Source organism: Carassius gibelio, chromosome A14 (genome assembly GCF_023724105.1).
Source record: "Carassius gibelio isolate Cgi1373 ecotype wild population from Czech Republic chromosome A14, carGib1.2-hapl.c, whole genome shotgun sequence".
In the NCBI taxonomy this organism is placed as follows: Eukaryota; Metazoa; Chordata; class Actinopteri; order Cypriniformes; family Cyprinidae; genus Carassius; species Carassius gibelio.
This window is the reverse complement of record NC_068384.1, coordinates 14,105,621-14,119,109: the sequence shown is the minus strand read 5'-3', so window position 1 is coordinate 14,119,109 and position 13,489 is coordinate 14,105,621. Positions and strand designations below refer to the sequence as shown.

Here is a 13,489-nt window from a genome sequence, read left to right as displayed (position 1 = left end):
AATTCGTAAACAAAACAAACAGAATGACTTCTAAAAAAAAAAAAAAAAAAAAAAAAAAAAAATTAACTGGATTGGGGTGGTGACTACAAGCTTCCATGGTTAGAATATGGTTCCTGCCCCTAGCTTTTCTCTGCTGCATTTCATGCTCAATTTTGGGCTGAACAAGCACTAGGGATATGTATTCAGACTGGACCCTCTGAGATTAAACCTTCATCAAATTTGGTTGACTAATTCACATGATTCAGCATGATCCATAGCAGTTTGTCCAACCACTTCTTGAAGCCGGCCCACCAGCTACGCACCACCTCCCAGCCATAAAATAATAGTCCCTCCCCATAGGCACTGAACACATCTACATTAATACTCATTCTCATTCACAATTTAGTATTGCACTGTACAGGTGCAGAAAGAGATTGAACAGAAAGATGTACACTGGAAATGAAGTGAATACTTGAAATTTGCATTAACAGGTTTTCGGTGAGCCTTGAGGCTTATGGGGCATGAATTTTAACAGTAATTAAAGCAATCATTAGTGACATAACATCCTCTTTTTTGCCAATATAGCCCAGCTATTTGATTTAGCACAAAGCTGAACGGTACACTAAATATGACAGCATTTCCCAAGAGAAAGTCCACAAATGAAGAGGAAAATCTTATGCTGTGTCCCAGAGGAATGAACCATAACTATGATTTTAGTCTTAAAAAGGTTCCTGAAGGCATCCAAAGGCTATTATGTAGCTGCACATGAAAGTAATTTTACACTTTATCTACCAAAAAAAAAGTAATATTATGTTTTTTCTTCCTAATAAAGCTAGAGTGCAGATACTGGTCACGGACAGCATCTTAAATCTTAGTGAGCTGCCTATCTAGACAGCATTTTTGGCCGTCAAATGCATGGCAGTGTTTTGCAACCTTGTGAGGAAGTAGATAGTAACTTTTGTTTTAAAATCAGCACTCTTGTACCAACACCCTTCAAACCCACTCACGGAAATTCTGGACCAGATGGCAGCAGTGCTATTTTTGGATGCCTGTGCAGCATTTTCAGATATTAAACAAGAACAATGGATTTTAAACAGAAATTAATCACACGTACACAAGTGCCATCACCAAAAATAATATTAAATGGACAGTTCTGACTGAGTTAAGATTGAATAAAGCACGTTCGAAGCAGCTGTTAGACAATGGTAAATTAACATTTATATTATTGCACCAAATAACACGTCAATCATAAACAATTACGGTTTCTTATTATTAAATGTTGTTCATGCATATTCCCTTTTCCACCATTTTATAAAAGAAATGGCCAATAAAGTGTTACACATTGTAAAAACACTAGTGCAAAACTAAAAGCGCTACTACAATAACAACAGATTTTGGCTTATTTTACATAAATACAATTACAATTGGCTGTAGCTACAGACATTCATGGCAAAACATAAATAAATTCAGGTCTACAGTGTTCTGGTTTATACCTGTATCAGTGAGAAGCTTGGTGGCTTCCAGAACCTTCTCGGTGTAGACCCCAGGCTCATAGTTGTCCATCTCAGATGTGACCACATGGACCACACGGGCAGCTCTACCTCGAATGGCTCCAGCGGTGCGATCCAGGCCGTCGACATCCTTCTCTTGCAGAGCGATGACACACTTGTTTACATCCTCCAGAATGTGATTTTCTAAAGCAAAAAGACAGAAAAATTTACAAGAGAAGACAATATTTAAAACTAAGGAAACAATACTGGAAAATGTACGGAGGGCTAAACACAATGCAGAGCATGAAGACAGGAAATCCTCATTCTTCATGCTGTATTTACATGGCCCCAGACTTAAGAACATTAATGGGAACCAGAATGGTGGATGTACACACAAAAAAAAAAAAAAAAAGATTCAACACACCAAGACAGTTTAGTAATGGGTGTCTGGGAAATGCAAATCAACATTGTAAACTGTAATCTGTCCTTGAGAGGAAGTGAAGGCAGTCAGTCAGCCTACAGCTTAACAAGAACTCTTAATGGCCATGTCTGACAGAGGGATGGTAAGTCTTTAACACTTGTGATAGAACGTCAGTTCCACAGGAGATAATTGATACTCGTGTTTTTTGTTTTTTTTTAACTCTTCCTTAGAAGTCAATGAACGTGGCCACTAAACGGCCCATGATCCGAAGTGACCCATGTCATCAGTTGCTGATAGAGATGTATGTGTAAAGGCTTTTCACCTCTTCTGCATTAAGCTATTATGGGTTCGGTACAAACAGACAGGAGCCAAGCAGCATATCATTAGTTGAAATCATTTTCCACTATTTAAAAAGCTGGTTCTTTATAACATCTGGTGAGATTGTGCCATTACTGAAGAACACTTTGTCAGAAAGGGTTTGAAACACTTACAAATGAAATGTATGAAACACAATATGGTTCAGATTCTTAAAGCAATTGTGCTCCAAGAGTTTTAAAAATAAATGAATACTTCTTATTAACAGATCAAAAGTGACAGAAAGAGAGATGTTTAATGTAACAAAAGATTTCTATTGCAAATTAACGCTGTTCTTTTGAACTTCCCATTCATTAAAATAAAACTGTGTAAAAATAGCATACACAGCTGTTTTTAACACTGATAACAAAAACTAAATGTTTGAGGACCAAATCAGCATAAATTATTTCTGAAAAACAGACTTTAAATGTTTTGTAATTATTTTTTTTTAATCTTATTGACCACAAACTTTTGAACCATACTGCATGTGGAAGGGCTAAAGTGATGGAGCCACCAGAAAAAAAAAGATTTCAGTGAAACGCACCCACCCTTACATTTTATGGTACTTGTTGGTAAAAGAACAGCATGAATATTCTGTTAATCATTTTTTTTTTTTTTTTTCAACAAAAAAAAAGAAAGAAAAGGCCAGTCGGTCATAAGAGCAGAGTAAATGAGCAAGGTTTTCATTTGCAGGTGAAACATCTCTTTAACACTATTTCAAAGCCAAGATCCAGCTCTACAACATGGGCTTACCAGACACGCTGAGGAAGTCATCAATGGAAGTGATGTCATCCACTGCGTCTGTAAGCACTCGCACCTGTTTCTCCCACTGGTCCTTAAACAAATCCATGTTATCCTGGGCCACTTTGCTGTTAGGCTTAGCAGCCAGGGCCAATGCTGCATTAATCACCTGCAATTACCACAAACAACCCATTAATCCGCTTTTAAGATGAACAAGAACCAAAAATCATGTCTACACATACTGTTGATTGATTATCTGAGCCCATGTCCTCCCTGCAACAACCCTCCAAAACACATTTACAATTGTTTCAGATTATGACTGGGATTAAACCATGTTTATTCGATGGAAAGACACAAGTTAAAGCCCCAGGATAAAGGAATAGTCATCAGAGCTCAGATTAAAAAGCAGTCAAAGCCACAGTGGAGTGAGGACATACTGCAGGGGCATCTGTCAAATGCTGCATACCTGAGGGCAAAGTGTTTCCAGTTGGGAAGCGGCCATCCGTACCAACTTTACTCCCTCCTCGTTGTTTGAGATGGAGCATGCAAGGTTAGCTACCTACAACAGAAAATAATTCATCTTTTTTTAAATCACATGAAAAACCGTTTTCCATCCCTCAAACAAATTTTAATTTAACACATACCTGCTGTCAGCTGTTGATCTGATTATTTGATAAAATGGTAAAATAATATAGCAGGAAACAATTGCCCTAGAGAATTAAGCAAAGTCTGAAATTGAGGTCTAGTCGTCTCCTCATATAGGGAATATATTTTATACAATTCACAGGATGATGGCTGACAGCGTCAGGGAGTGGTTTCTAGAGATGATTAAATCACCGTTCTGCCAGGCGGCTGTTACCTCAGGAAAGTGAGAGAGGCAAATATTCCTGACACTTTCAGAAACTTCACAAGCTGCTGAAATCCAGAGTGCTGAGGCAAGCAAACTCGCTGCCTGTTGCTGCCGTTTATAATGTTTTAGAATAAATTGTCATTTTGACCCACAAATCTCCCTCCTTACGATTGGCCAAACATTCTGTGCAAACAGATGTTATTTGCATCTATTTGCGGAGGCTTTTTTTTTTTTTTTTTTTGAGGCAAGAAATTCGATTTTAAGGGTTCCGCTGCCTCACTTGGGCTGCACAGGAACCTTCATACAGCAAAGTAGGTACAGCATATTGCTGAGGAGCTTGAGTACTTAAGGCGAGAGTTGTTTTAATTAAATGTTACCAAGGAGTTTCACTCATATTTGTTTAGTGGGACTGCTTGGAGTTACTCTACCTTATCGTAATGTGCGAGAATTGGCTGTGCCAGGAATGGGGAACACAAGTGGAGTGTAAATGTGAACAGAGCTCAGCACAGTCACAGAAAACGCCCCACTGACTACAGGAGTACCACAGCCGACGCTCTTCTGTTCACTCTCTTTCCTTAAGCACCATACTGGGAATCTCTTGAGCAGGATGCCATTAGCAAACACACTAGTCAAGCATTCAAAACACATATAAATGCCAACAGACTGAACAAGGAGCACTTCAGTTTGTGCAATAGTGTTTAGCTGCTAAATCTCGTTCAATTCCAAAGTATGTGGGTTGGGGGAGAGTGGGGTTGGCGGTCTCCAATGGTCAGGGGAGAATATGAAGCCCACCTTTGTTAATACAGTCACTATAATACAGAAGCTGTTTGACATGAAACATCTGGTGGAAATATGTCCTAATGCTGATTCTGTCCCTGCGTGTAGAGATCCTTGACCATTACCAAGGAGCCGAGAGCAAAGCAGTTAACACAAAATTTGTCCAGGGGGATTTTTACCCTTGTATAAGCTCATGATGGCGTTCTATGCTAGGTTTTGTGCTAATTACTGCTGACCTACCTAAATAAATAAACAAAAAGGAATAATGAATTGCATTAAAGAATTGTATTCAAACAAATTATTAAATTATCCATTACTATTATCACAATTTTTATGCACTTTTTGCCAATGCATTTACTACAGTAAATAGACCAGTTTTAAATTTTTGTGCCACAGGCTTATAAGAAGGTTACCACAAAGGGATTTTAATAGCATCACTGATTTAAGCAAGTCTAACACTAACTAGTTTGACCTGCAACAATTAAAATGTCAATCAATAGCTTGCAGCACTGCATAATTTCAGAGTCATTTCAAGTACCCATCCTCTTCCTGAGGCTGTTCTTTCTTGGAGTAACATCCCATCAGTGCAACTGGTATTTCACCCCTCTGTGGCACCACTGGGTCAACCAAGGACTGAGTTTGTTCTTATACAAGGTGCCTAGCACATACAGTACGCAACAGAGTGGATGCGCTCTCTGTTGCTAAAGCTAAAAACAAGGAACTGACAAATATGACTTCTGCAGGGCTCATTTGCAGCTAAATGTCAAGCAGATTCAGGATAAGGAATAAACGTTTATTGTGAGCTGATTCTCATTTCCTGTTCAGGTAGATTATGAGTCTTATCACATTGGTATGTGGATCTTCCCACACAGATAGTGGAAATGTGGGTTAGATTCAGAGGGGTAAAAAAAAATCAATTTATTTAGGTTCATGAAAAAAAAAAAAAAATTCACAGTCTTTATATATAGAATATATATAGCTACGGGTTCAGTGCTTCAGTACATTACAGGACACCACCTGGAACAGGCCTGTTTTTTCTTCTTAATGTTATGGTATGCATTCCAAGTTGTACCATTCAACTTACTGGATTTTTCATATTTAAATGATCCATTTCTCTTCCATCTTGCTTTGGTTTTTGAGGCCATGTAATGATCAAATAGTGCGGTAATCACTTCAAAAGATTGGAGGAAAATGTACACAATGCTGAAATTGTATGAACAGTAGGGCTGTCAAAAAAGAATTCGAATTTCGAATATTCATCGAATTTAAAATAAAAATCCACATTCGAATGCAAATATGTTGCATTCAAATTTTAGGTGTGCGTTAAGGAGGCTGCTTTAAGGTCCGGCCCATGTATACTTCACATTCCATTTTCTATTCCGTCTAGCACCAAGCAGCGTCCGCATAGCTTTCAAAAACCGGACAAGCTCAACACACAGTACCGCTTTTGTCTCATCATTTACCTCATGCGTGCACTGTTGTACGCGCTCCGTCTGTGCGGTCTCAAAAAGTACCTGCATACGGGCGAGCCCTCTTGATGACGAAAATGACAATGCAGACGGTGCATGGACGCTGACTGCCGAAGTATACTTTGGCCTTTATCAGATGATCAGGAGCGAAGCCATAAGATTTTCTTCACCCTAACTGAAATTATGCATTTTAAATTTGATATAATTCGAATTTTGATAATATAAAAGTACAAAATTCAAATGTAGTTTTTCAGCCATTTTGACAGCCCTAATGAACAGTTTTTAAAACCTGTGCTTTGTGCAATTTTGGCACTTTTCCACTGTGTGGTATCAGAATGAGCTTTATTGCCAGGTATGTTTACACATACGAGGAATTTGTTTTCGTGACAGAAGCTCCGCAGTACAACAGAATGACAGCGACAGAACATAAAACACATAATAAAAGAATAAAAAATACAAATAAGTAGATAGTGAATGACAATATACAAATGACAATTGTAGGCAGGTATATTACAAAATGCAGTTATGTATGTACATATATATTATGTGCAAAATTTAAGTGTATACTAAGTATGTGTGTTAGATAAATAAAGTGTATGTGTATATAAATATAAAGTGTAGTGTGTTCGCCGTTATTATCAGCTGTTCATAAGATGGATTGCCTGAGGGAAGAAACTGGTCCTGTGTCTGGTTGCTCTAGTGCTCAGTGCTCTGTAGCGTCGACCAGATGGCAACAGTTCAAAGAGGGAGTGTGCTGGATGTGAGGGGTCCAAAGTGATTTTGACAGCCCTTTTTCTCACTCTGGATAAGTACAGTTCTTGAATAGATGGGAGAGTTGAACCGATGATTCGCTCAGCAGTCAGGACTACCCTCTGTAGTCTTCTGAGGTCAGATTTAGAAGCTGAGCTGAACCAGACAGTTACTGAAGTGCAGAGGATGGATTCAATGATGGTGGAGTATAACTGTTTCAGCAGCTCCTGTGGCAGGTTAAACTTCCTCAGCTGGCGAAGGAAGTACAACCTCTGCTGGGCCTTTTTCACGATGGAGTCAATGTGAATGTCCCACTTCAGGTCCTGAGAGATAGTGGTGCCCAGGAACCTGAATGACTCCACTGCAGTCACAGTGCTGTTCATGATGGTGAGTGGGGGGAGTGCAGGGGGGTTTCTCCTGTCCACGAAGTCCACGATCATCTCCACTGTTTTGAGGGTGTTAAGCTCCAGGTTGTTGAGAGTGCACCAGACAGCCAGCTCTTTTACCTCCTGTCTGTAAGCAGACTCGTCACCGTCCCGAATGAGGCCGATGAGTGTGGTGTCGTCTGCAAACTTCAGGAGCTTGACAGAAGGGTCCTTAAGGCGGTCGCACACCGGACGAGACGCGCCGCGTCGCGCCACATGTAGGACAACTCGAGGTATCGCACACTGGACGCGCACATTCTAAATGCGTGAGCTCAATTTCGCAGCAAGATGGGAGAGTTTTAACTTCATCTATTATTTTAATTTTAAATATATAAAAGCTGAGTTGCTAACGTTAATTAATGAAAAGAATCTGTGTTATTATAATAAGTCTGTTATTGTTTTGTTGTATCTGTTGTCTAGGCAACTGTGCTGCTGAAAACGTAACCAAACACTTTGTAATGTTTTATTTGAATGAAACAAGTGTGCTGTACTTTAATTTCAGTTTCAGTTTATAACATCTGGGTTTTTTAATATAAAACTATGCGGATGGCGCTCTGTGGCGCGGCAGAAATTTGAACAGCGTTCTGAGTCGTAGCTGGGCGCCGCGGACAGACGCCGAATGGCGCCGCCGGTGTGTGTACTCACATAGAGAATAATGTGTTCGAATTTTAAAGACGTGGCGCGACGCGACGCGGCGCTGCGCTTCTCGTCCGGTGTGCGACCCCCTTTAGATGTGCAATCGTTGGTGTACAGGGAGAAGAGCAGTGGGGAGAGAACGCAGCCCTGGGGAGCTCCGGTGCTGACTGTACGGGTGCTGGATGTGTATTTTCCCAGCCTCACTAGCTGCTGCCTGTCTGTCAGGAAGCTGTTGATCCACTGACAGATGGAGGTGGGCACGGAGAGCTGATTTAGTTTGGGCAGGAGGAGGTTTGGGATGATCGTGTTGAAGGCCGAGCTGAAGTCCACAAACAGGATCCTCACATAAGTCTGTCTAGGTGTTGCAGAACATAATGCAGTCCAATGTTTACTGCATCGTCCACAGACCTGTTTGCTCTGTAGGCAAACTGAAGAGGATCCAGCAAGGGCCCAGTGATGTCCTTCAGGTGGGCCAGCACCAGTTTTTCAAATGACTTCATGACTACAGACGTTAGAGCCACAGGCCTGTAGTCATTTAGTCCTGTAATTTTGGGTTTCTTAGGGATGGGGATGATGGTGGAACGTTTGAAGCATGAAGGGACTTCGCACAGCTCCAGCGATCTGTTGAAGATCTGTGTGAAGATGGGGGCCAGCTGGTCAGCACAGGATTTCAGACAGGCTGGTGTAACACAATCTGGGCCTGGTGCTTTTTTTTCCTTTTCTGCTTCCGGAAGACCTGGCGCACCGCATCCTCACTGATCTGAATTGCAGGTGCCCCACCTGAGAGGGGGGACGCAGGAGGTGTGAATGGTGAGAGTGCTTGATTGGAGAGGTGTTCAGGATGGGTTGCAGGAGCTGTTAATGGTGTGAACGGTTGTTTGGAGAGGCATTTGGGGCTGGTTGCAGGAGTTGTGAAGGGTGTGAATGGTTCTGTGGGGAGGCATTCAGGGCAGGTAATGGGTGTTCTTTCAAACCTGCAGTAAAACTCGTTCAGATCGTCTGCCAGTCGTTGATTCTCTACAGTGCTGGGGGGTGGTGTCTTGTAATTGGTGATCTTCTTTAGACTTTTCCACACTGATGCGGAGTCGTTGGAAGTGAACTGAGTCCTTATTTTTTCAGAATAATTCCTCTTTGCCACTTTGATCTCCTTTTCCAATGTGTATTTAGCCTTGACTCGGCTCAGTACGGCACAACTCGGCTTGTGTTTCCACTGCAGTTTAGTACCACTTTAGAGTGGGCGGTATTATTCATATGTCATTATAGGTGCACCACCTCTACTGCCACAACTCCTGAAAAAACTTTTTCATTCCGCGTCGCCCCATCTCGCTGGATCCGCTCTTCTGCAATCAACAAGAGGAACGTCTGTACTTCCTCAACAGAAAATGAAACGGCTACTTTTTGGTTGTTAAAAAAAGCCGCACTCGTTTAAAACAATTGCATTCAACCCTTCGCTGGCTGTGCTGATTTAAATCTAGTGTTACTTCTGTGTTTGTGTCCAAAGTTCAGTGATGCAGGTAGTGATGATTCTCTCCGGCCTGGGTGATCAGCAGAGTTTACACGTCACATTTTGGTAACAGTACGGTTCACTTGGAACCTTAAACAAGTTTGTACTAAAAAAGTACCAGGTACTGTACCCAGTGGAAACCCCCCCCATTAAACTGCAGCACTCATTTCTAGCGATGTAACGATGCACTCAACTTACGATTTGATTCACGATTTTGATTTCACGATTCTATACTAATATAGCACTCGCAAATTATTGCTCTTTTGTTGGATTTGATTGCTTCTAATGTCTTCATTTGCAAGTCTTTATTTGTCCTCATTTGTAAGTCGCTTTCGATAAAAGCTTCTGCTAAATAACAAAATTTAAATATAATGTAAATGTAAATACAAAAATAAAAAAAGGCTGTCTGTGCTCTTTCCATTTAAAATTAGAGGCAACCACTGCATTTTAATCTTGACCCAAACAAAGATGCTGCAATATTTTTTTATCTAAATTAGATTTATTTATTTATTTGTATTAAATTTGAAGCAAAAATAGAATTGTTCGACTACAGTTTTGTGAAACTATTCATAGAAAAAATATCTGCATGAAATAGAAACATGAGACGAGATGAATGAGACACAGATTCACTCTCTGCCAGCAGGTGGCGCTTAAAGTGTTTCCTTGGTTTCAGCTGTAAACAAAGCAGCGCTGCACTTATGAACATTAATATGCATTATACAGTGTCAAGATGAGAAGAAAAAATACCATCTAAACTTTTCTAAAGACAGTAAGTTCCCCTCAGACATACATTCATATAAACTCCTACCCCTAAATGATTCGCGGTTTGTTTAGTATCTCAACCAATTTGAATAGTTTCACATTTAAATCGATTTTCAACTGGCTTGCAGTTAATTACACCCCTACTCATTTTGGTCTACTCGCTACTCGCTTCTTTCGTGCTTCCTGTCTCTCTCATATTTTCTGTCATACAGTAGTTTAGTCCGTACACAATCTCAGTGTTCTTTGAACAGCCAGGAACCTTTGAGAAAAAGGCCTTGAGGCAATAAAACTAAGCTTGTTCTATTTTTATCCCGCTTCAGGAATTATGCATTTCATGGTATATAAACCGAACCGCCACTGTGTTTCTGCGCCCAAGAACAGACACTCAAAGCCAAGCTGCTGCTCTTCCTGCAAGCTCAGAAGTTCAAAGTCAATATAAGTGGCTTTCAAAATGGGGGGGGGGGGGGAATTAACAAAAAGGTAATGGTGGAAGACTCTTGGGATGTATGCAGGTTGCTAGGAGAGTCTCCAACAGTACTGAATGCCAGACGACACAAAAGCCTCTACAAAATAAACTATTTGAATGAATGGTGGTCTCTGAGAAAACTATTGAGAAAAATAGTGAGAGAGAGAGAGAGAGAAAGAGAGAGAGAGAGAGAGAGAGAGAGAGAGAGAACACATAGCTGGCACTTCTTCCAGCCCTTGAAGAGTGTCAACTTCATGCCTTCTGCAGGAGTAAAAATACAGTGAGGGGAGGGAAGAGTTGGCTGCAGTTTCATCCCTGTTGTAGACATTGATGCTTCAGCAAATTAAATGGCCTCCCTAAAGTCAATAACTACATCCATATTTAAACTCTAAACAGAGGAAGAAAAAACTAAATTTTAGAACATAAATCTCACTTGTTTATGGCACATGCGCCACATTTGTGAAAGCTTGCACTAGACAGAAGTCAATGATGATGATCTTTGATAATGTAAATTTTCTTTGTTCGTTTTCTGTATCTGCTGATTGAGAAAATGTAAGCATTACAATTAGTAACTTACAATGTTTCTAATAAATTATGTTAAATACAAATTCAGTCATTTAAAAATATTTTATATATTTAGTTAACAAATTACACTAATATTGGGCTGCTTTTAGGCTTATGCTGGGTTGGTATACATTGCAGATATGCTCACTGAATATAAACCTAACAGACCACTCAGATCATTAGGATTGAGTAAGACAAGGGGAGTCCGCCTTTAGTTACTATGCTGCCCACAAATGCATGCATATATATATATATATATATATATATATATATATATATATATATATATATATATATATATATATATATATATATATATTATATTAATCATATTAAATATGACAATGATTTGGCAATGATACTTTTAAATATGACTGTCACTGTCTTAATGAGTGAATCATTGATTCAACCAATCTGTTGGACCACAGTATGTTTGTTTAAATTGGTTTCTTTGTGTCTTCTGTTGCATTTATAGTTTTGATTTCTCCGTGAGTCAACTGATGCAACCTTGAAAATTTCAATACATTATCCGTTATTAGTCACCGTTTACACTTAAAGTAATAAAATCTGAATAATTCTTGCCAAAAGTTGAGTGCTGCCCAAGTTATTGTTTTTAATTACAATTTTAATCAGGTTTCTTGTCTAGTTAGGCTAGTAAAATTCTCTTTCACTCGCCCCTTCACAAAGTCAACTTGTCCCGGACAAGCGTTAATGTCGAGCCCCGATATATTATAATATATATATATGTGTGTGTGTTTGTGTGTGTGCTTGTGCAGGTCTATTTTGTGCAAATATATTTTACATGAAATTGATATAAAAACATTTTATAAAAATCTTTGGGACACTGGAGGCTATGTTATGACTTCTTTAAGAAGTGGAAGAAAAAAATGCACTTTAAGTAAATTTTTTTATTTTCATTTTAAATGCCCAGCATAATAAAAGTTCAGGATTCATCATTTAACCATACTGAAGGACAAGAAGGAATCCAAGCCCAGATTTAAGAGAGGTTAAAATAATTTCCACTCTGCAGGCATCTTTTGCTGCAAGGCACGCCTTTACTACCAATCAAAAATATATTAGAACACCCTTGAAGGGTTCCTACACATTTTCCATTTCAAAATTCCATACTCTTCCAAACTTAAAATTTCCAAACCTCTCAGTAGATTCTCAGACCATATTTAACATAAATGGTTCATACAGCATTTTTTTTAATCTTTATATTTGGTATATAGCACAGCCATCTGTAAAGATTTTTCTCAGGGGTTTTTCATAGATTTTCTTGCATACATTTGCATGCACAAGAAAAAAATTTAGGCCTCGAGAAACCACTCTCATTGATTCTAGCACGTACTCTGTGGCAGCAGATAAACCGTGGCACAAAATGAGCTGATGGCACAATACAGCTGTGTGCATTGTCCTATTTGCCAATTTCAATGGTCTATAAAAAGACTGGTAATGCAAAAGAAATATATATATATATATATATATATATATATATATATATATATATATATATATATATATAAACATTTGGCATTTATTAGGGCAGTATTATTTTAAGTCCTTATGTCTGGTTTAACACATAGCGTACTCTACAACAGCCAGAAACCACACTGAGAAATGGGCCGATGACACAATAGAGGGATCTGTGTGTATTTTCTTATATTCTAAGTTTAATGTTTTTTTGTGAGCACATGAAAGTCTATATATTTCTTTTTTTTTTTTTTTTTTTTGCAAATGTCCTTTTAGAGGCTGTGCAATATGGTGCTGAGAATCATTTAATTTTTTGCATTATATTGCAATATAACCTGTATTTTTTGCATAATGAAATGTGCACCTTGAATTTATTCATTCATAAATGACACTCACTAAAAATAAATAAATCACTAAACAGCTGCTATGAATACACACTTCTATGATACATTTATTAAATGTATTATCTTCTATTATAGAATACTAAATAGGGGCAAACGTCTGGAAATGCAAATATTTTTTCCATACAAAAATTAAATTCCATACTTTTCCAAATTGCGTAGGAACCCTGTTCCCATATATGGCACATCATTTCAACCCACTGTGTTCTTTTTATAACAGAAGGCAATACATAAATGCGAAATCCCTAACACACAAGAATACATTGCCTTGCCAACAGACTGGATATGAACCAGGAGTGAGACGCTCCAGCTGTTTCAGACAATGCCGTTTTTTTCCCCCGTAAGCTACATATTAAAAAGCCCTCTACCTACCCTCCACATACAAAAGCAGACAACACAAGGTCACACATTAGCTGGCTCTCTACAC

The 13,489-nt window shown here is 39.0% G+C and overlaps 1 protein-coding gene across 3 annotated transcripts in view; it reads right to left on the bottom strand.

Moving 5' to 3' along the window:
• LOC128027590 (catenin alpha-1) overlaps window positions 1–13,489 on the bottom strand; it is a 112,790-nt gene that overhangs the window by 35,168 nt on the left and 64,133 nt on the right. For all 3 annotated transcript variants that reach the window (XM_052615336.1, XM_052615335.1, XM_052615337.1), the window contains 3 exons: window positions 3,452–3,544; window positions 2,998–3,154; window positions 1,473–1,673 (listed from right to left, as the gene is read on the bottom strand). In XM_052615336.1, coding sequence (XP_052471296.1) covers window positions 1,473–1,673; window positions 2,998–3,154; window positions 3,452–3,544 — 451 coding nt within the window. The remainder of the gene's footprint in view (window positions 1–1,472; window positions 1,674–2,997; window positions 3,155–3,451; window positions 3,545–13,489) is intronic.